We start from the raw sequence: 22,098 nt of genomic DNA, 5'->3' as shown, positions 1-22,098 counted from the left end.
CCAACAAGAGACGAATGGATAAAGAAGATGTGGTACATATATACAATGGAATATTACCCAGCCATAAAAAGGAACGAAACTGGGTCATTTGTTGAGACATGGATGGATCTAGAGACTGTCATACAGAGTGAAGTAAGTCAGAAAGAGAAAAACAAATATCGTATATTAATGCATGTATGTGGAACCTAGAAAAATGGTACAGATGAACCGGTTTTCAGGGTAGAAGTTGAGACACAGATGTAGAGAATAAACATATGGACACCAAGGGGGGAAAGCCTCGGGAGGGTGGGGATGGTGGTGTGCTGAATTGGGCAATTGGGATTGACATGTATACACTGATGTGTATAAAACTGTAGACTAATAAGAACCTGCTGTATAAAAAAATGAATAAAATAAAATTTATAAAAAAGAAAGGTGAATCAAAATAGATTTCACATATAGAAAATATTGATGAGCATTCATTGATTAAGTTGAAATATAGAACTAAGAAAAATCAACTATTAAGAATAATTATTTCAGGAGAGAACTTAAATGTTAAACCTTGACATTAAAAACGTTGCATATTTGAAAGTTACCAAGAGAGTAAAAACAGTTCTCATCCCCCCCCAAAAAAAGTAACTATTTATGCTGACAGACGTTAACTAGACTTATTGTGGTAATCATTTCACAATCTATACAAATATCAGATCATGTTGTGCACCTGAAACTAATGTTATATGTCAATTATACCTCAATTTGTAAAGTGACATGGAAGATAAGGAGCAAAGAAAAAAATGAAGAATGTTAATTTCTGCAGCTTTCATAGTAAGAAATAAGCAATACTGTATTTTTTTTTTTAAGTTTTAAAGACTGTCTGGCCTCCTGGTGTTCCTTTTTTTAAACCATAAAAGAAATATTTCAAAAAATAAAATACTCTGTGGTAGAAAATCTTATGACTATTTCAACAACTTTCAGTTTCACTTTAGGTTTCTTTTTTTCTGAGGTCAAGTAAAATTAAATCTAAATATCTATCAAGTAGCTCCCGTAGTATGGTTTTCTTATTAAATTTTCTATATGTCAATTCTTACATTTGTATGTATATAAAGGATCACTGGAAAGATGGTCACCATTTAATGTTAATAATGGTAATTTCTGGTTGGATGGGAAGGATTTTTATTTCCTTGGTACTATGCTTTTTTCTGCTTCACTTGAGTTCTTCATAGTGAGATATATCATCCACAAAGTGTCATAATTAAGGCTATTATGAGGTTTAGAAATATGCCAAATTTTTTAAAGGAATGATGTCTTAAAAAGTAGTTTTCAGACAAGCTCTTACTGACCTTATAAAATAGAACAGTAATGGCAGGTAATAAAGTAGAACCTGAATACTATGAGGATCACTCTTCCCTAAATGAAGGTCTACTTTTTTTTTTTAATGGCTAATGAAAAACAAGAACTTTTAAAACTTTCTTGCAACAAACTCAACTAAGAAGGTATTAAAAACACAGCACGTTTATTTAAACTGTTACTCTTCATAATGCATTGAATCTTATTACAGGTCAATATCTTCATTCTATTACCTTATTGGGTACATTCATTTGTGTTATATAAACCTTCATTTAAAATTAAAGAATTAAAAGTACAGCTAAGAACACAGTCATGATCTCCATGAGAGGATTCACCATCATGCACCCTAGTCCCTAATGTGGTTATTTTTTCTGTTTCCTGGGCCTCTCGAGCTTAGACTTGTTTTCATTTCAGAGAAAATAAAGTAGCTCTGCTGAGCTCTACTCCGCGAGGGCCCAGCCGCTGCACTATCGGTGTGTGTTGACCCAGTGGTACCTGTCCACCCGGTGCCCAGCAGCAGGCCTGTGACCCTTAGGGATCTTATGCAATGCATGATAAGCATTTCCTAGGAGGCCCATTCGGCCATCCCCCATATTGCTTTTGTGGGGGATATGGAACCAAGATTGAAAGGGCTGTTTCAAGTTTTCAACCTGGGGAGAAAAAAAGAAGAAAAAAGGAGCATGATGATTTTCTGTAAACTGATAAGCCACTTCTAAGGATTAAATATAAACCCATAACTCACAGGTTCAACTTTTCAAAAGCATAGGAAATACAAATGAATAGAAATCAAAGTAGATCCTTATCTTTGGAAAATTGAGTTGCATTTTAGGGTATGAAGTAAGTCACTTCATATCTTTTAACAAAATTCTTTAGTCCAACCAAGAATTTTAAAAACAAAAAATTTAAAAATTTACTCAAATTAGTATATATTCCTGTGTTTTCTCCTACCTGATCCCCGCCTCGCTCAACCCAAAACTATCTAATCACAATCTCTGGGGTTGAGGTCTAGAAACATCCATCTTAAACATCTCAGATGACCAATATAAATGTTTTGCAGACTACACTTTCAAAGGACATTGTTCTAAAAGAATATAGCTGACTACAGATCTGATCCTTAGATTAAGAAGATCTCTCTAAGCATAAAAATAGAATTAAGGGCAAACATTTTACTACATAATTTTAAACTTTACATATAGAACTAAATATAAACTACATATATAGTTTAGAAAACTAAACAAGCTAGGGGAAAAAGGTTTTCCAGTAATATGACAAGGGGTTAAAATATTTCTAACCTTTGAAAAGCCTTTAATAACACATTAGGACCTCAAATGATAAATGGGTGAAGGAGAAAAAATTCATAAGACAGTAATTAACTACAACACTTAGGTACATGGAGTTTTTGTTTTAATGTTTAATTTAATTAATAAAAATGATATTTTTCAATGAGAATACCCAATTTTAGGGAAAATGATAAACACTTTCACATAGAGCTGGTAAGACTACAAACAAAGACATCTTTCTAGAAGGTACTTTGTCCTGTGTTAAGAACTCATAAAATATTCATACACAATGACCCAGTAATTATATGTCTGAGAATCAAATCTCTAGAAATAACTTAGAATTCTGACATCTCTGTAAAAATTAGCTTTTTTAATATCACAACAATGTGAAAACAACCTAGATGTCTTCCAATAATACATTAGCCAAATAAATTATAAGGGAAGCAAATGATTTAAAATGTAAAATATTTAAATTGCTTTAACGTGTCAATACATAAGTGATTAAGAAAACAAATTTACATACATACAAAGGGTCAGAGATTCTCCCTAAATCAGTGTGCACTCAGCCAAGTAGAGGGTATAAAGAGAGAGAAGGAAGAAAAAAAGACAGAAAAGGTTTTGCCAGAATATTATTATTGTGATTTTAATCTTTATAATCTTTCCATATTTTCCAATTATTTGTTTCTTTGCTTTTACAGTGAGCATACTCTTTTTAGAATTAGAGTAGAAAAAAAATGTACAGAGAAGAAATGGAGAACAATTTACCTGATAAATACTCTTTGGATTTCTGACTTTAGGAATTATCTGAGGTTCTTTGTTACAACTTTCTTCATCAGAGGAAATGCCAGAGGAGTAGTCTAATGTGGCTCTATTAACAGCATCACTGATTTGTTGGGATAATTCCCATTCCTCCCATCTGTCTTTGAAAGAAGCAATTGTAAATGGATGATTTTTCTCACCATACCTAAGTAGGAAAGGAAAATAAAGCATTCATTAGGGATTCAAATTCTCACAGGTTTTATCTCTAATCTTTTCTGGAAACAACTCAGTAATTTACAAGAAGAGTTACTTTAAAAAAAAAAAAAGAAAACAAATTCTCAAAGCTTGGCCAAGATAGTGGAGTAGGAAGATCCTGGGCCTACCTCCTCTCATGGGCACACCAAGATTACAACTATCTAGAGAGCAACTATTGATGAGAGACTGGAATCTAGCAGAAAAGATTTCTACAACTAAAGTTATAGAGAAGGAACCACAATGAGACCAGTAAGAGGGGCAGAGTCATGGTATAGGTCAGACCCATACCCCTGGGTGGGCAACACACAAGTGGGGGGCTAATTACAGTTGTAGAGGTTCTCCCGAAGAAGCAATGGGTCTGAGCCCCACATGGAGCTTCCCAGACCAGGGATACTGTACCAGGAAGAGGAGCCCCCAGAATGCTTGGCTTTGAATGCCAGTGGGGCTTACTTTGGGAAAGTCAGAGGGCTGTGGGAAATAGAGATGCCACTCGTAAAGGGCCCACACAAAATCTCCAGGACCCAGGGCAGAAGCAGTAATTTGAAAGGAGCCTGGGTCAGACCCACCAGCTGATCTTGGAGAGCTTCCTGGAGAGGCAGGGGGCAACTTGAGCTCATCCTGGGGACACAGACACTGACAGCAACCATTTTGGGGAGCTTGTTCTACCACGTGGACATTCGTGCTGGCAAGCGCCATTTTGAAATCCTTCCTCTAGCTTATTAGCACCAGGACCCAGACCCGCCCATCAGCCCTTCAGCACCAGTGCTGAGATGCCTCAGGCCAAGCAACTAGCTAGGTGGGAAAACAGCTCCACCTACTAGCAGGTACACGGCCTTAAGACCCCCTGAGCCCACAGCTGCCCCAGGATGCAGCACTGTCCAACAGAGGGCCCAGGGCCTGGCCCCACACACTAGTGCACCAGCACTAGCCCCAGGACCCACAGGGCCCTGCAGGCAGAGATCCCAGGACCCAGCTCTGCCTACCAGTGGGAAGGAATCGGCCCCAGGATACCCTGGACCCTGACCCCACCACCACCAAGGAGCCAGGGCCAGTCCAGGGAGGAACCTCACCCACGAGTGGACATCCTCAAGACCCCTGGGCCCTGGCTTCCCAGCCCACCCACCAGCAGGCTAACATCAGCTCCAAGATCACCTGAGCCCAGACCCCATCTGCCAACAGGCCAACACTAGCTCTGAGACACCTTGGGTCCCTCAGCCAGCCATTCGGGGATCCAGCCCCACCTACCAGCAAGCAAAAACAAGCTTTGGGACACCTCAGACCCTGTAGCCAGCTATGTCAGGGAGCTGCCCCACCCCCCCCAGCCAGCCTATACCAGCTAACTCTAGGACCCACAGGCCCTGCAGCCAGAAATTTCAGGACTCAGCTCTAGTGAGCCAGTGAGCCAACACTAGCCCCTGCACCCTCTCAACCACCGCCCAACCCACTGGCAGGCCAACACCAGCTCCAGGACACCGTGAACTCCTCGGCCAGCCACCTTGGGATCCAGCCCCATTCACCAATGGGCCAGCACCAACTCTGAGACACTCCAGAATGCACAACCAGTTGTATCAGGAACTGACCCTACCCACCAGCAGGCTGACACTAGAACTGGAAACCTCAACCCCACAACCACCAAGGCCAGAACCCAGCTCTGCCCATCAGTGAGCCAGCACTAGCCCCAGGACCCCCTTCCCCATGGTTCCACAGCCAGTCTCCTAATGACCCAACCTCACAACCAGCAGCTGGCAGCCTCCAAACATGGCAGGGCCCGGCAACCAACCAGATCGGGGACCAGCCCCACCTACTAGACCACCCACAGTAGTCAGTCCACCACAACATAAGGACCCACACATCCCACATAGGGGGCACCCCTAGAGCATATAGTTCTGGTGACCAGAGGGGAGTACACTGCTGGGATGCACAGGACGTCTCCTACAAAAGGCTACTTCTCCAAAGCCAGGAAATGTTATCAACCAACCAGATACATAGAAATAAAAACAAATTAGGCAAAATGAGGAAACAGAGGAACATGTTCCAAATGAAGGAATGGGATAAAACCCCAGAAGAAGAATTAAGTGGAGAAAGGTAATCTACCCAATAAAGAGTTGAAGGTAATGATCATAAAGAAGAACAAAGAACTTGGGAGAAGAATGTAGGGAAATAGTGAGAAGTTAAACAAAGAGTTAGAAGATACAGAGAAGAACAAAGCAGAACTAGAGAATTTCACTGAAGTGAAAATACAGTAGAAGGAATCAACAGTAGACTAGATGATACAGAGGAACAGATCAGTGAGCTGGAAGACAGAGTAATAGAAATCACTGAAGCTGAAACAGAAAAAAAGAATAAAAAGAAATTAGAATACTTTAAGAGATCTCTGGAAAAACACCAAGAATGCTAACATTCGCATTATAGGGATCCTAGAAGGAGAAAAGAAAACGAGTCAGAGAATATATTTGAAGACATATAGCTGAAACCTTCTCTACCTGGCAGAGGAAACAGATATCCAGGTCCAGGAAACACAGAGAGCCTCAAACAGGATCAACCCAAGGAGGACCGCACCAAGATACATTGTAATTAAAATGGCAAAAATTAAAGATAAAGAGAGGATATTAAAAGCAAGAAAAAAGCAACAGGTTGCATGTAAGGGGACTCCCCATAAAGCTATCAGCTGACTTTTCAGCAGAAACTCTGCAGGTTAGAAGGGTGTGTTGCAGTATATTTAAAGTGATGAAATGAAAAACCTATGGCCAAGAATATTCTACTTGGCAAGGCTTACCCTCAGATTTGAAAGAGAGATCAAAAGTTTTACAGATGAGCAAAAGCTAAAAGAGTCCAGCATCACCAAAGCAGCTTTACAAGAAATGTTAAAAGGGGCTTCGCTAAGCAAAAAAGAAAAACCACAACTAGAAACATGAAAATTACGAAAGGAAAAAGCTCATTGGTAAAGGCAAAATATACAATAAAGGCAGTAAGATCAACCACATACAAAGCTAATAGGAAGGTTAAAAGACAAAAGTAGTAAAATTGCCTAGATCTGCAATAAGTAGTTAAGGGATACACAAAAGAATTAGATGGAAAATATGATGTGAAAAAACAGTAATCATGAGGGGAGAGGAGTAAAAATGCAGGGTTGTTAAAATGCATTTGAAATTAAGAGATGAGCAATTTAAATAATCACATATATAGATTGCTATATATAAACCTCATGGTAACCAAAAATTAAAATCCATAATAGATACACAAAAAACAGAAAGAAATTTGAACATAACACTAAAGATAGTCATCAAATAACGAGGGAAGAGAGAAAAGAAGAAAGGAACAAAATAACTACAAAAACAACACCAAAACAATTAATAAACTGGCTGTAAGTACATACCAATCAATAATTACGTTAAACGTAACTGGAATAAACGTTCTAATCAAAAGATATAGAGTGACTGAAGATACAAAAACAATATTCATATATATGCTGTCTACAAGAAATTCACTTCATATCTAAAGACACACATACACTGAAAGTGAGAGGACAGGAAAAGGTATACCATGTAAATAGAAATGAAAAGAAAGGCAGGGTAGCAATACTTACACCAGACAAAGTAGACTCTAAGACAAAGTAGACTTTAAAACAAAAACTGTAACAAGAGACAAAGAAGGACATTACATAATGATCAAGGGATCAATCCAAGAAGAAGGTATAACAATTGTAAATATATATGCACCCAACATAGGAGCACCTAAATATGTAAAGTTAATATTAACAGAGATACAGGGACAACTTGACAGTAACACAATAATACTAGGGGACTTTAACTCCCCACTTATATCAATGGACAGATCATCCAGACAGAAAATCAAGAGGGAAACACTAGCCTTAAATGACACAGTAGACCAAATGGACCTAACAGATATCTACAGGGCATTCCATCCAAAAGCAGCAGAATACACATTCTTTTCAAGTGTACATGGAACATTCTCCAGGACAAATCATATGCTAGGCCACAAATCAACTCTCAGTACATTTAAGAAGACTGAAATCATATTGAGCATCTTTTCTGACACAATGCTACAAAACTAGAAATCACTATAAGAAAACTGAAAAAAAAAAACCCACAAACATGTAAAGGCTAAACAATATAAACTAAACAACCAATGGATCGTTGAAGAAATCAAAGAGGAAATCAAAAAATACCTGGAGACAAATGAAAACAAAAACACAATGATCCAAAAATCTATGGGATGTAGCAAAGTAGTTCTAAGAGGGAAGTTTATAGTGATACAAGCCTACCTTGGGAAACAAAAGTCTCAAACAGCCTAACCTTACATCAAAAGAAACTAGAAGAAGACAAATAAAGTCCAAAGTTGTTAGAAGGAAAGAAATTATAAATATCAGAGCAGAAATGAAATAGAGACAAAAAACAAACAAAAAATAGATCAATGAAACTAAGAGGTGGTTCTTTGAAAAGATAAACAAAATTGATAAACCTTTAGCCAAATTCATCAAGAGAAAAAGAGAAGGCCCAAATCAATAAAATCAGAAATAAAAAAGAAGTTACAAACAATAAAAAGATCACAAGAGATTACTATGAATAACCATATGCAAATAAAATGGACAACCTAGAAGAAATGGACAAATTCCTAGAACTGTACAATCTCCCAAGACTGAACCAGGCTGAAATAGAAAACATGAACAGACCAATTACCAGTAATGAAATTGAATTAATAATGGAAAAAAAAAAAAAAGAAACTCCCAACAAACAAAATTCCAGAACCAGACAGCTTTACAGGTGAGTTCTAGCAAACATTTAGAGAAGAGTGAACACCTATCCTTCTCAAACTCTTCCAAAAAATTGCAGAGGAAGGAACACTTCCAAACTCATTCTATGAGGCCACATCACCCTGATACCAAAACCAGACAAAGATATCACAGAAAAAAATTACAGGTCAGTATCACTGATGAACATAGATGCAAAAATCCTCAACAAAATATTAGCAAATCAAATCCAACAATACATTAAAAGGATCATACACCATGTCAAGTGGGATTTATCCCAGGAATGCAAGGATGGTTCAATAACCACAAATCAATGCAATACATCACATTAACAAGTTGAATAAAAGATCCTATTATCATCTCAATAGATGTACAAAAACCTTTCAACACTATTCAACATTCATTTATAATAAAAACTCTCCACAAAGTGGGTATAGAGGGAACATCTCTCAACATAACAAAGGCCATATATGGTAAGTCCACAGCTAACATCATACTCATCATAAAAAGTTGACAGCATTTTCTCTAGGATCAGAACAAGACAAAGATACCGACTCGCACCTCTTTTATTCAACATAGTATTCAAAACTCTAGACACAGCAATCTGACAAGAAAAAGAAAAGGAATCCAAATTGGAAAGGAAGAAGTAAAACTGTCACTGTTTGCAGATGACATGATAGTATACATAGAAAATCCTAAAGATACCACCAGAAAACAATTTGGTAAAATTGCAGAATACAAAACTAGTATACAGAAATTTGTTGCAGAAATCTGTTACATTTCTACACACTAACAATGAACTATCAGAAAGAAATTAAGAAAACAATCTCATTTACCATCACATCAAAAAGAATAAAATACCTAAGAATAAATCTAACTAAGAAGGTAAAAAGATCTGTACTCAGAAATTTATAAAACTCTGATGAAAGAAACTGAAGACAAAAACAGATGGAAAGACATACCATGTTCATGGATTGGAAGAATTAATATTGTTAAAATAACCATAATACCCAAGGCGATCTACAGATTCAATGCCATCCCTATCAAAATACTAATGGCATTTTTCACAGAACTATAGCAAATAATTCTAAGATTTGTATGAAAACACAAAAGATCCCAAATAGCCAAAGCAATCTTGAGAAAGAACAGAGCTGGAGGTATCACGCTCCTGCACTTCAGCCTATATTACAAAACTCTGGTAATCAAAACAGTATGATACTGGTACAAAAATAGACATATAGATCAGTGGAAGAGAACAGAGAGCCCAGAAATAAACCCATGCACCTATGGTTAATTAATCTATGACAGAAAGGCAAGAATATACAATGGGGAAAAGACAGTCTCTTCAATAAGTGGTGCTGGGACAACAGGGCAGCTACAAGTAGACAATGAAATTATAACAGTTTTTCACACATATAAACAATAAACTCAAAATGGATTAAAGACCTATATGTAAGACTGCAAACCACGTAAACCCCTAGATGAAAACATAGGCAGAAACCTAATATAAATTGTAGTAATATTTTTTTTTGGATGTGTCTCCTAAGGCAAAGAAAACAAAAATAAACAAATAGGACCCAATTAAACTTAAAAGCTTTTGCACAGCAAAGGAAACCATCAAGAAAGCAAAAAGATAACCTACTGAATGGAAGAAAATATTTCCAAATAACATAACTGACAAGGAATTAATATCCACAATATACAACTCAATATGAAAAAAACAACAACAAGCAAACAACCCAGTCAAAAAATGGACAGATAGGATTGGTTCAAGATGACAGAGTAGAAGGACATGCTCTCACTCCCTTTTGTGAGAGCACCGGAATCACAACTAAGTGCTGAACAATCATCGACAGGAAGACACTGGAACTCACCAAAAAAGATACTCCCCATTCAAAGACAAAGGAGAAGCCACAGTGACATGGTAGGAGGGGCGCAATCACAATAAAATTAAATCCCATAACTGCTGGGTGGGTGACTCACAAACTGAAGAACACTTATACTACAGAAGTCCACCCACTGGAGTGAAGGTTGTGAGCCCCACGTCAGGTTTCCCAACCTGGACATCTGGCAACGGGAGGAGGAATTCCTAGAGAATCAGATTTTGAAGGCTAGAGGGATTTGATTGCAGGACTTCGACAGGACTGGGGGAAACAGAGACTCCACCCTTGGAGGGCACACAGAAAGTAGTGTGCGCATCGGGACCCAGGAGAAGGAGCAGTGACCCCATAGGAGACTGAACAAGACCTACCTGCTAGTGTTGGAGGGTCTCCTGCAGAGGCAGAGGGTGTCTATGTTTCACCATGAGGACAAGGACACTGGCAGCAGAAGTTCTAGGAAGTACTCCTTGGTGCGAGCCCTCCAGAGTCTGTCATTAACCTCACCAAAGAGCCCAGGTAGGCTCCAGTGCTGGGGCATCTCAGGCCAAACACTCAACAGGAAGGGAACCCAGCCCCACCCATCAGCAGACATGCAGATTAAAGTTTTACTGAGCTCTGCCCACCAGAGAAACACCCAGCTCTACCCACCACGAGCCCCTCCCATCAGGAAACTTGCACAAGCCTCTTAGATAGCCTCATCCACCAGAGGGCAGACAGCAGAAGCAAGAAGAACTACAATCCTGCAGCCTGTGGAACAAAAGCCACAATCACAGAAAGACAAGATGAAAAGGCAGAGGGTTATGTACCAGATAAAGGAACAAGACAAAACCCCACAAAAATAACTAAATGAAGTGGAGATAGGCAACATTCCAGAAAAAGAATTCAGAATACTGATAGTGAAGATGATCCAGGACCTCAGAAAAAGAATGGAGGCAAAGATCAAGAAGATGCAAGAAACGTTTAACAAAGACCTAGAAGAATTAAAGAACACACAAACAGAGAGGACCAATACAATAACTGAAAAGAAAAATACACTAGAAAGAATCAATAGCAGAATAACTGAGGCAGAAGAACGGATAAGTGACCTGGAAGACAGAATGGTGAAATTCACTGCTGTGGAACAAAATAAAGAAAAAAGAATGAAAAGAAATGAACACAGCCTAAGAGACCTCTGGGACAACATTAAATGCAAAAACATTGGCATTATAGGGATCCCAGAAGAAGAGAGAGAGAAAGAACCCTATAAAATATTTGAAGAGATTATAGTCGAAAACTTCCCGAACATGGGAAGGGAAATAGTCACCCAAGTCCAGGAAGCGCAGAGATTGCCATACAGGATAAACCCAAGGAGAAACATGCTGAGGCACATAGTAATCAAATTGGCAAAAATTAAAGACAAAGAAAAATTATTGAAAGCAGCAAGGGAAAAACAACAAATACCATACAAGGAAACTCCCATAAGGTTAACAGCTGATTTCTCAGCAGAAACTCTACAAGCCAGAAGGGAGTGGCATGACATATTTAAAGTGATGAAAGGGAAGAACCTACAACCAAGATTACTCTACCCAGCAAGGATCTCATTCAGATTCAATGGAGAAATCAAAAGCTTTACAGGCAAGCAAAAGCTAAGAGAATTCAGCACCACCAAACCAGCTTTACAACAAATGCTAAAGGAACTTCTCTAAGTGGGAAAAAAAAGACAAGAAAAGGACCTACAAAAACAAACCCAAAACAATTAAGAAAATGGTTATAAGAACATACATATCGATAATTACCTTAAACGCGAATGGATTAAATGCTCCAGCCAAAAGACACAGGCTTGCTGAAAGGATACAAAAACAAGACCCATATATATGCTGTCTACAAGAGACCCACCTCAGACCTAGGGACACATACAGACTGAAAGTGAGGGAATGGAAAAAGATATTCCATGCAAATGGAAATCAAAAGAAAGCTGGAGTAGCAATACTCATATCAGATAAAATAGACTTTAAAATAAAGACTGTTACAAGAGACAAGGAAGGACACTACATAATGATCAAGGGATCAACCCAAGAAGAAGATATAACAATTATAAATATATATGCACCCAACATAGGAGCACCTCAATACATAAGGCAACTGCTATCAGCTCTAAAAGAGGAAATCAACAGTAACACAATAACAGTGGGAGACTTTAACAACTCACATACACCAATGGACAGATCATCCAAAGAGAAAATTAATAAGGAAACACAACCTTTAAATGACACAATAGACCAGATAGATTTAATTGATATTTATAGGACATTCCATCCAAAAACTGCAGATTACACTTTCTTATCAAGTGCGCACAGAACATTCTCCAGGATAGATCACATCTTGGGTCACAAATCAAGCCTCAGTAAATTTAAGAAAATTGAAATCATATCAAGCATCTTTTCTGATCACAACACTATGAGATTAGAAATCAATTACAGGGAACAAAAAATAAAACACACTGACACATGGAGGCTAAACACTATGTTACTAAATAGCCAAGAGATTACTGAAGAAATCAAAGAGGAAATTAAAAAATACCTAGAAACAAATGAGAGTGAAAACATGATGATCCAAAACCTATGGGATGCAGCAAAAGGAATTCTAAGAGGGAAGTTTATAGCAATACAATTCTACCTCAAGAAACAACAAACGTTGCAAATACACAATCTAACATTACACCTAAAGGAACTGGAGAAAGTAGAACAAAAAACCTAATGTTACGGGCTTCCCTGGTGGCGCAGTGGTTGAGGGTCCGCCTGCTGATGCAGGGGACACGGGTTTGTGCCCCGGTCTGGGAAGATCCCACATGCCGTGAAGCGGCTGGACCCGTGAGCCATGGCCACTGAGCCTGCACGTCCGGAGCCTGTGCTCTGCAACAGGAGAGGCCACAACAGTGAGAGGCAGGCCCGCATACCGCAAAAAAAAAAAAAAAAACAAAGCAAAAACCTAATGTTAGTAGAAGGAAAGAAATCATAAATATCAGAGCAGAAAAAAATGAAAAAGAGACAAGGAAAGCAATAGCAAAGGTCAATAATATTAAAAGCTGGTTCTTTGAGAAGATAAACAAGATTGATAAACCATTAGCCAGACTCATCAAGAAAAAGAGGGAGAGGACTCAAATCAATAAAATTAGAAATGGAAAATAAGTTACAACAGACACTGCAGAAATACAAAGCATCCTAAGAGACTACTACAAGCAACTCTATGCCAATAAAATGGACAACCTGGAAGAAATGGACAAATTCTTAGAAATGTATAACCTTCCAAGACTGAGCGAGGAAGAAACAGAAAATATTAACAGACCAGTCACAAGTAATGAAATTGAAACTGTGATTAAAAATCTCCCAACAAACAAAGGTACACGACCAGATGGCTTTACAGGTGAATCTATCAAACAATTAGAGAGGAGCTAACACCCATCCTTCTCAAACTCTTCCAAAAATTACAGAGGAAGGAACACTCTCAAACTCATTCTGTGAGGCCACCATCACCCTGATACCAAAACCAGACAAAGGTACTACAAAAAAAGAAAATTACAGACCAATACCACTGATGAATATAGATGCAAAAATCCAAAACAAAATACTAGCAAACAGAATCCAACAAAACATTTAAAGGATCATACACCACGATCAAGTGGGATTTATCCCAGGGATGCAAGGATTCTTCAATATACGCAAATCAATCAATGTGATACACCATATTAACAAACTGAAGAAGAAAAACCATATGATCATCTCAATAGATGCAGAAAAAGCTTTTGACAAAATTCAACACACATTTATCATAAAATCTCTCCAGAAAGTGGGCAGAGGGAACCTACCTCAACATAATAAAAGCCATATATGACAAACCCACAGCAAACATCATTCTCAATGGTGGAAAACTGAAAGCATTTCCTCTAAAATCAGGAACAAGACAAGGAGGTCCACTCTCACCACTATTATTCAACATAAAGTCCTAGCCACGGCAATCAGAGAATACAAATTGCAAAAGAAATAAAACTGTCACTGTTTGCAGATGACATGATACTATACATAGAGAATCCTAAAGATGCCACCAGAAAACTATTAGAGCTAATCAATGAATTTGGTGAAGTTGAAGGATACAAAATTAATGCACAGAAATCTCTTGCATTCCTATACACTAATGATGAAAAATCTGAAAGAGAAATTAAGGAAACATTCCCATTTACTATTGCAACAAAAAGAATAAAATACCTAGGAATAAACCTACCTAGGGAGATAAAGGACCTGTATGCAGAAAACTATGACACTGATGAAAGAAATTAAAGATGATACCAACAGATGGAGAGATATACCATGTTCTTGGATTGGAAGACTCAATATTGTGAAAATGACTATACTACCCAAAGCAATCTACAGATTCAATGCAATCCCTATCAAATTACCAATGGCATTTATTTATTTATTTATTTTTGTGGTACACGGGCCTCTCACTGTTGTGGCCTCTCCCGTTGCGGAGCACAGGCTCCGGACGTGCAGGCTCAGTGGCCATGGCTCACAGGCCCAGCTGCTCCGCGGCATGTGGGATCTTCCCGGACCGGGGCACGAACCCGTGTCCCCTGCATCGGCAGGCGGACTCTCAACCACTGCGCCACCAGGGAAGCCCACCAATGGCATTTTTTATAGAAGTAGAACAAAAAACCTTACAATTTGTATGGAGACACAAAAGACCCCTAATAACCAAAGCAGTCTTGAAGGAAAAAAATGGAGCTGGAGGAATCAGACTCCCTGACTTCAGACGATACTATGAAGCTACAGTAATCAAGACAATATGGTACTGGCACAAAAACAGAAATATAGATCAATGGAACAAGATAGAAAGCCCAGAGATAAACCCACGCACTTATGGTCAACTAATCTATGACAAAGGAGGCAAGGATATACAATGCAGAAAAGACAGTCTCTTCAATAAGTGGTGCTGGGAAAACTGGACAGCTACATGTAAAAGAATGAAATTAGAACAGTCCCTAACACCATATACAAAAATAAACTCAAATTGGTTTAGAGACCTAAATGTAAGATGGGATACTATAAAACTCCTAGAGGAAAACATAAGAACACTCTTTGACATAAATCACAGCAAGATCTTTTTTGATCCACCTCCTAGAGTAATGGAAATAAAAACAAAAATAAACAGATGGGACCTAATGAAACTTCAAAGCTTTTGCACAGCAAAGGAAACTACAAACAAGACAAAAAGACAACCCTCAGAATGGGAGAAAATATTTGCAAACGAATCAACAGACAAAGGATTAATCTCCAACATATATAAACAGCTCATGCAGTTCAATATTAAAAGAACAAACAACCCAATCTAAAAATGGGCAGAAGACCTAAATAGACATTTCTCCAAAGAAGACATACAGATGGCCAAGAAGAACATGAAAAGCTGCTCAACATCACTAATTATTAGAAAAATGCAAATCAAAACTACAATGAGGTGTCACCTCACACCTGTCAGAATGGCCATCATCAAAAAATCTACAAACAATAAATGCTGGAGAGGATGTGGAGAAAACGGAACCCTGTTGCACTGTGCATGGGAATGTAAATTGATACAGCCACTATGGAGAACAATATGGAGGTTCCTTAAAAAACTAAAAATAGAATTACCATATGACCCAAAAATACCACTGCTGGACATATACCCAGAGAAAACCATAATTCAAAAAGACACATGTACTCCAATGTTCGTTGCAGCACTATTTACAACAGCCAGGACATGGAAGCAACCTAAATGCCCATCAACACATGAATGGATAAAGAAGATGTGGTACATATATACAATGGAATATTACTCAGCCATAAAAAGGAATGAAATTGAGTCATTTGCAGAGACGTGGATGGATCTAGAGACTGTCATACAGTCTGTCATACAGAGTGAAGTAAGTCAGAAAGAGAAAAACAAATATCGTATATTAACGCATATATGTGGAACCTAGAAAAATGGTACAGATGAACCAGTTTGCAGGGCAGAAACTGAGACACAGATGTAGAGAACAAACATATGGACACCAAGGGGGTACAGTGGTGGGGGGTGGGTGTGATGAATTGGGAGATTGGGATTGACATATATACACTAATAAGTATAAAATGGATAACTAATAAGAACTTGCTGTATAAAAAAATAAATAAAATAAAATTCAAAAAAAATGTTCAGAAGACCTGAATATACATTTTTCCAAAGAAATGGACATACAAATGGCTAACAGGCACATAACGAGATGCTCAACATCTTACATTATTAGAGAAATGCAAATCAAAACAATGAGACATCACCTCACACCTGTCAGTATGGCTATCATCAAAATGTCTACAAATACCAAATGTTGGCGAGAACATGGAGAAAATGAAACCCTTGTACACTATCAGTGGGAATGTAAATTGGTGCAGCCACTATGGAAAACAGTATGGAGCTTCCTCAAATTAAAAGTAGGATTACCATATGATCCAGCAATATATATCCTAGGTATATATCCAGAAAAAAAAAAAAAACACTCCTGGGTACATATCCAGGAAATTTGAAAAGATGCATGCACCCCAATGTTCAGGGCAGCACTATTTACAATAGCTAAGACAGAAGCAACCCAAGTGTCCATCAACAGATGAATGGATAAAGAAGATGTGGCATGTATATATACAACTGAGTACTACTCAGCTATAAAAAAGAATGAAATTCTGCCATTTGCAGCAACATGGATGGACCTAGAGAGTATTATGCTTAGTGAAGTAAGTCAGACAGAGAAAATCAAATACTGTACTAATTCATTTATATGTGGGATCTAAAAAATAAAACATATGTATATAACAAAACAGAAACAGACTCAGCAGACATAGAAAACAAACTAGTGGTTACCAGCAGGGCAAAGGGAAGTGGGGAGGGGAAAGATAGGGGTAGGTACAAACTACTATGTATAAAATAAATAAGCTACAAGGATATAGTACAGCACAGGGAATATAGCTAATGTTTTATAATAAATATAAATGGGGTATAATCTGTAAAAACTTTGAATTACTATGTTGTATACCTGAAACTAATATAATTTTGTAAATCAACTATACTGCAATTTAAAAAAAAAACAAATTGAAATGGCTTGACAGCAAAGCACATTGAGAGACATTATGACCTTCAGCTACTAATACTGTCGTAATTGGCAGGGGTCAAGGATTCTATAAAAGCTTTCTAGGAATTAACTAAGATAAAGTCAGACTACTTTCTTTCGATTCAACTGACGGACTGAATTGCTGTTGGTAAATAACTCCTCTTCCCCCTTGATACTGCCTATAATACTTGGACATTATAATCTACAGTTGGCAATATGATGCAGTGATTAAAGTCAAATTTCAAATACTATGCAAAAATCTTTGTGCTTCCAACTCCATCCACCCTAATTGGGAAGTCTGTGTTGTCTGATATAGTTTGCCTCTAGTCTTAGCCACCCTGTGCCCTCCCTGCTAATCCAGGGCTTTGGAGCATCACCTTTCACAAAGGTGCATAGAGCTGACTAAATACCCTAAGATTTCCAAGGGTCACAGAGCACACAAACTAACTCCAATGAGATTACTCACCTACAGCACACTTCAAAGGGATCTACCCATATGGTCATCTCCTTCGGAAGTCCCAGGTGAGAAAAATCCACGTTACTTTCAGCACAAGCCCTTTCTAGAATAGGATCTTTACTCTGATTATTGTTTATCCTGATACACCTTTAAAAACAAGGAAAGGGAATCAAAGACGTGGTGACAGTTACTTTAGCTGGAGAATAATGTTGTAGGCAAGAAACCCAATACACACAGCTCCCACCTCACTCCCATCTTTCCTCAACTCCTTGGCCACCCTCCAGTTTTACAGCAAGAGTAAAATACCGACTTTTTACACAGCAACTCAGAACATGGATTCCATTACTAAGTCACACCAAAGATTCACTGTATAACCTTCAGGGTAAACACAAGTTAGAAATTGTTTAATCCACCTCACATAAAGAGGTTTGCTCTATAGTTTTTGACTTGTACTATTACCTACCACACCTCCTTTTTTCAAGTCCAAGTTCAAACAAATAAATTTGAGCCCATAAAATTTTCATTACTTAAAGGCTGCCAACAAAATCATTGCAGGTGTTTACTGCTAACTTCTTACTTCCCTTTGCCATGCATATCAACTCTCACCTGAAGCCTTGACCTTTAGAAGGGTGATCAGAGTGCCAGTGACTTCTGTATGTTTTAAACAAGATCGTCATCAACTTTTCTGCAAAGTCTTCTATCTGTTGTTTACTCAATTTATCATGTTTTTTTGCTAATCTTGTGACAAAGAAGACTGTTGTTGCTATTTCATCTCTCATGATTCAAGAAGAGTCGACAAGTAGGTCTGCAGCCATTAAAAGGAGGCAAGAGAAATTAAACAGAAACAAGGGTCTAACTTATTATCAACATGTAACTGCCATTTGGAAACTTTATATACCTTAAATTTAAAACAGAGGTCACTTGTTAGTCTTTAATGAACTAAAAAAAAGCACATCAATACTATCAATCAACAAAACAGCCAGGAACACCAATTCCTCAACTAACCTTTAACGATTTTCAAATCATTTGAATGATTTTCAAAGAAAAAAACATCTTTTAAATACTGTAATACACTTAAACAAATGAATCACTATGCAAATTAAATACTTTTAAAAGTCTGGACATGGGACAGTAAATTACTCCAAGTACCAGTGTTGAAAACCTATTTACAGAGAGCAAAAACATTTCAGGATACAGTAGTTCCTAAAATGCGGCTCTCAGGTTGCACGCTTTAAGTAAAAGTTAAGATTAATCAAATATATATTAAACTTGCCAGCAAAAGCTCTTTAGCCCAACAGAAAGTGGGCCAGAGTTAGAAGACACTCTCACCACACTTGTTTTGTCAGTTTTAGGCTGCAGTTTATATAAACCTGGGCCCCCAAACCTGTCAGGTGTTAACCTTACACAGGTGCTGTCCTTTAGGATAATTGACAGCTTTTTCCAGGTCCCCATCAGATTGCTCCTTGGCATATGCAGAGTGGGTTCCTTACTTACAGTGTTTAAAGATCTTCAAACTGGATTTCTATCTTCTATTTTGCTCTTAAAGTCTTATCTTTTATGACATTGATTAAGAATCAAGCCTTCTCCTTCCATATCCTAAGAGCCTACATTCCAATATTTTTGTCTCTCATAACCATCAACATATTAAAGAAGTTTGTCTTGGATCTATTCTGAAACTAAAGACAACTCTCTTTTAATAGTCATTATATTGACTACACACATTTTTCACTAAAATGCTTATTTGTAAAATAAGTAGACGAGACCTCAAAGTTTATCTAGTCTCACTAGCTCTCAAAGCGTAGGTCGCTGATCACCTGATTTGGACCCATTGAGCTGCTTGTTAAAAATGCAGATTCCAGGACCTTATCCCAGATCCACTGAATCAATACTTCTGAAGGCATACCTGGGAGTCAGTATTTAACAAGTTCCCTTTGGTGATTCTTATACTCACTAAATTTAAGAACCAAAACACCTGGCATATGTCTTTAACACCCATCATAAGTGGTCATTCAGGTTCTCTGTCACTGAAAAAGAATTCATTCTCTTACAAGGAAGCCCATTTCTTTTCTAAAAAGTTCCAAATGCCAGGAGGTCCTTCCTCTCCTTGAGAAACTACATCCAACTCTTTGATTCCCTGTATTTGCAGCTTATTTTTTTTCCTCTGGAACCATACAGATTGTATCTAATCCTCCACCACATGAAGACGCTTCAAATACTAGCTATTCAGCATCCCTTGAGACTCCTCTTTGGGTGCAGTGGCTAACTATTCTTAGCTTTTCCACAGTTCTTCCATAAACATGTTACTCAGATATTTCTCCATGCTCAGCATTCACATCTGGATGAGTTTCAGGTGCATCAGTAATCCTCTTTCAAAGTGTGAAGCCCAGAAGCCCAATGTTCCCAATGTGTGCTCTGCCATGACAGAATAGAATGGGACTGTTAACCTCCCTTGCTCTGAAAACTTATTTCTAGAACACAGCCTCAGGTGGCATTCGCCTTGGTGGTAGTGACATCATACCTCTGCTTCACGCTGAACTAGCACTTAGTCTTTTCCGCTAATGTTATTGTTTTTGTCACATCTTTCCTTCCTGCACAACATAATGCTTAAGAATATGGGCTTTGAGAAGACCTGAATAGACATTTTTCCAAAGAGGGAATGCAGATGGCCAGCAGGCACATGAAAAGATACTCAGCATCACTAATCATCAGGGAAATGCAAACCAAAACCGCAATGAGATATCACCTCACACCTGTTAGAATGGCTATCATCAAAAAGAACACAGGGCTTCCCTGGTGGCGCAGTGGTTGGGAGTCCGCCTGCCGATGCAGAGGATACCGGTTCATGCCCCGGTCCGGGAGGATCCCGCATGCCACGGAGCGGCTGGGCCTGTGAGCCGTGGCCGCTGGGCCTGCGCGTCCGGAGCCTGTGCTCCGCAATGGGAGGGGCCGCAACGGTGGGAGGCCCGCGTACCACAAAAAAAAAAAAAAAAAAAAAAAAAAAAGAACACAGGTAACAAATGTTAGTGAGGATGTAGAGAAAAGGGGATCCTTGTACACTGTTGGTGGGAATGTAAGTTGGTGCAGCCACTGTGGAAAACTGTATGGACGTTCCTCAAAAAACTAAAAATAGAACTACCATATGACCCATCAATTCCACTCCTGTGTATACACCAAAAAATACCAAAAACATTAATTTGAAAAGAAAACATGTGCCCCAGTGTTCATAGCAGCATTATTTACAATTGCCAAGATATGGAAGCAACCTACATGTCCATCAACAGATGAATGGATAAAGAAGATGTGGCATACACACACACACACACACGCACGCACACACACACACACACACGCGCACACAATGGAATACTACTCAGCCATAAAAAAGAATAAAATTTTGCCATTTGCAGCAACATGGATAGACTTGTAGGGCATTATGCTAAGTGAAACAAATCAGAGAAAGCCAAATACTGTCTGATATCACTTATATGTGGAATCTAAAAAATTACAAAAACTAGTGAATATAACAAAAAAAGAAGCAGACACAGCTATAGAGAACAAACTAGTGATTATCAGTGAGGTGGGGGGAAGGGGCAATATGGGGTGGGGGAGTGGGGGGCACAAACTATTGGGTGTAAAATACAGACAATATTTTGTAACAAGTGTAAATGGAAAGTAACCTTTAAAATGTATTAAAATCTTTTTTAATTTTTTAAAAATAAATTAAAAATTTTTTAAATATATGGGCTTTGGAGTCAGACAGTACTAGGTATAAATGGCAACTTTACAACTCACTATCCATGTAACCTTGGGCAACTTGCTTAACTTTTTTTTTGTTTGTTTGTTTTTTGGGGTTTTTTTTTTGCGGTATGCGGGCCTCCCACCGCTGTGGCCTCACGCGTCGCGGAGCACAGGCTCCGGATGTGCAGGCTCAGTGGCCATGGCCCAAGGACCCAGCCGTTCCGCGGCATGTGGAATCCTCCCAGACCGGGCACGAACCTGCGTTCCCTGCATTGGCAGGCGGACCCTCAACCACTGCACCACCAGGGAAGACCCTTGCTTAACTTCTTGAACTTTCATTTGCCTGTCTGTGAAATTGGGAGGGATGATAGTGACCTTATAGGGTTGTTAGCAAGCTACAGTCAATAATGTTTTGTATTAAAGTACCTGGTGGCGGGTATGTAGCAGTTGTTACAGGAAGGCAGTACAGCAGAGTAGTAAAC

The 22,098-nt window shown here is 38.5% G+C and overlaps 1 protein-coding gene across 1 annotated transcript; it reads right to left on the bottom strand.

Moving 5' to 3' along the window:
* Positions 1–1,793: 1,793 nt before the first annotated feature.
* Positions 1,794–18,657, bottom strand: BTG4 (BTG anti-proliferation factor 4; the record flags this gene model as incomplete). The annotated part of the gene is made up of 4 exons (XM_082660557.1): positions 1,794–1,976; positions 3,372–3,570; positions 17,888–18,025; positions 18,485–18,657. 4 exons carry the CDS (start codon positions 18,655–18,657, stop codon positions 1,794–1,796), a joined length of 693 nt encoding a protein of 230 aa, XP_082516683.1.
* Between the last annotated feature and the right edge of the window lie 3,441 nt (positions 18,658–22,098).

Source organism: Grampus griseus (assembly GCF_964374135.1).
Source record: "Grampus griseus genome assembly, chromosome: 8".
Taxonomy (NCBI): domain Eukaryota; kingdom Metazoa; phylum Chordata; class Mammalia; order Artiodactyla; family Delphinidae; genus Grampus; species Grampus griseus.
The sequence above is the reverse complement of the archived record's forward strand: the minus strand, read 5'-3'. Positions and strand labels throughout refer to the sequence as shown.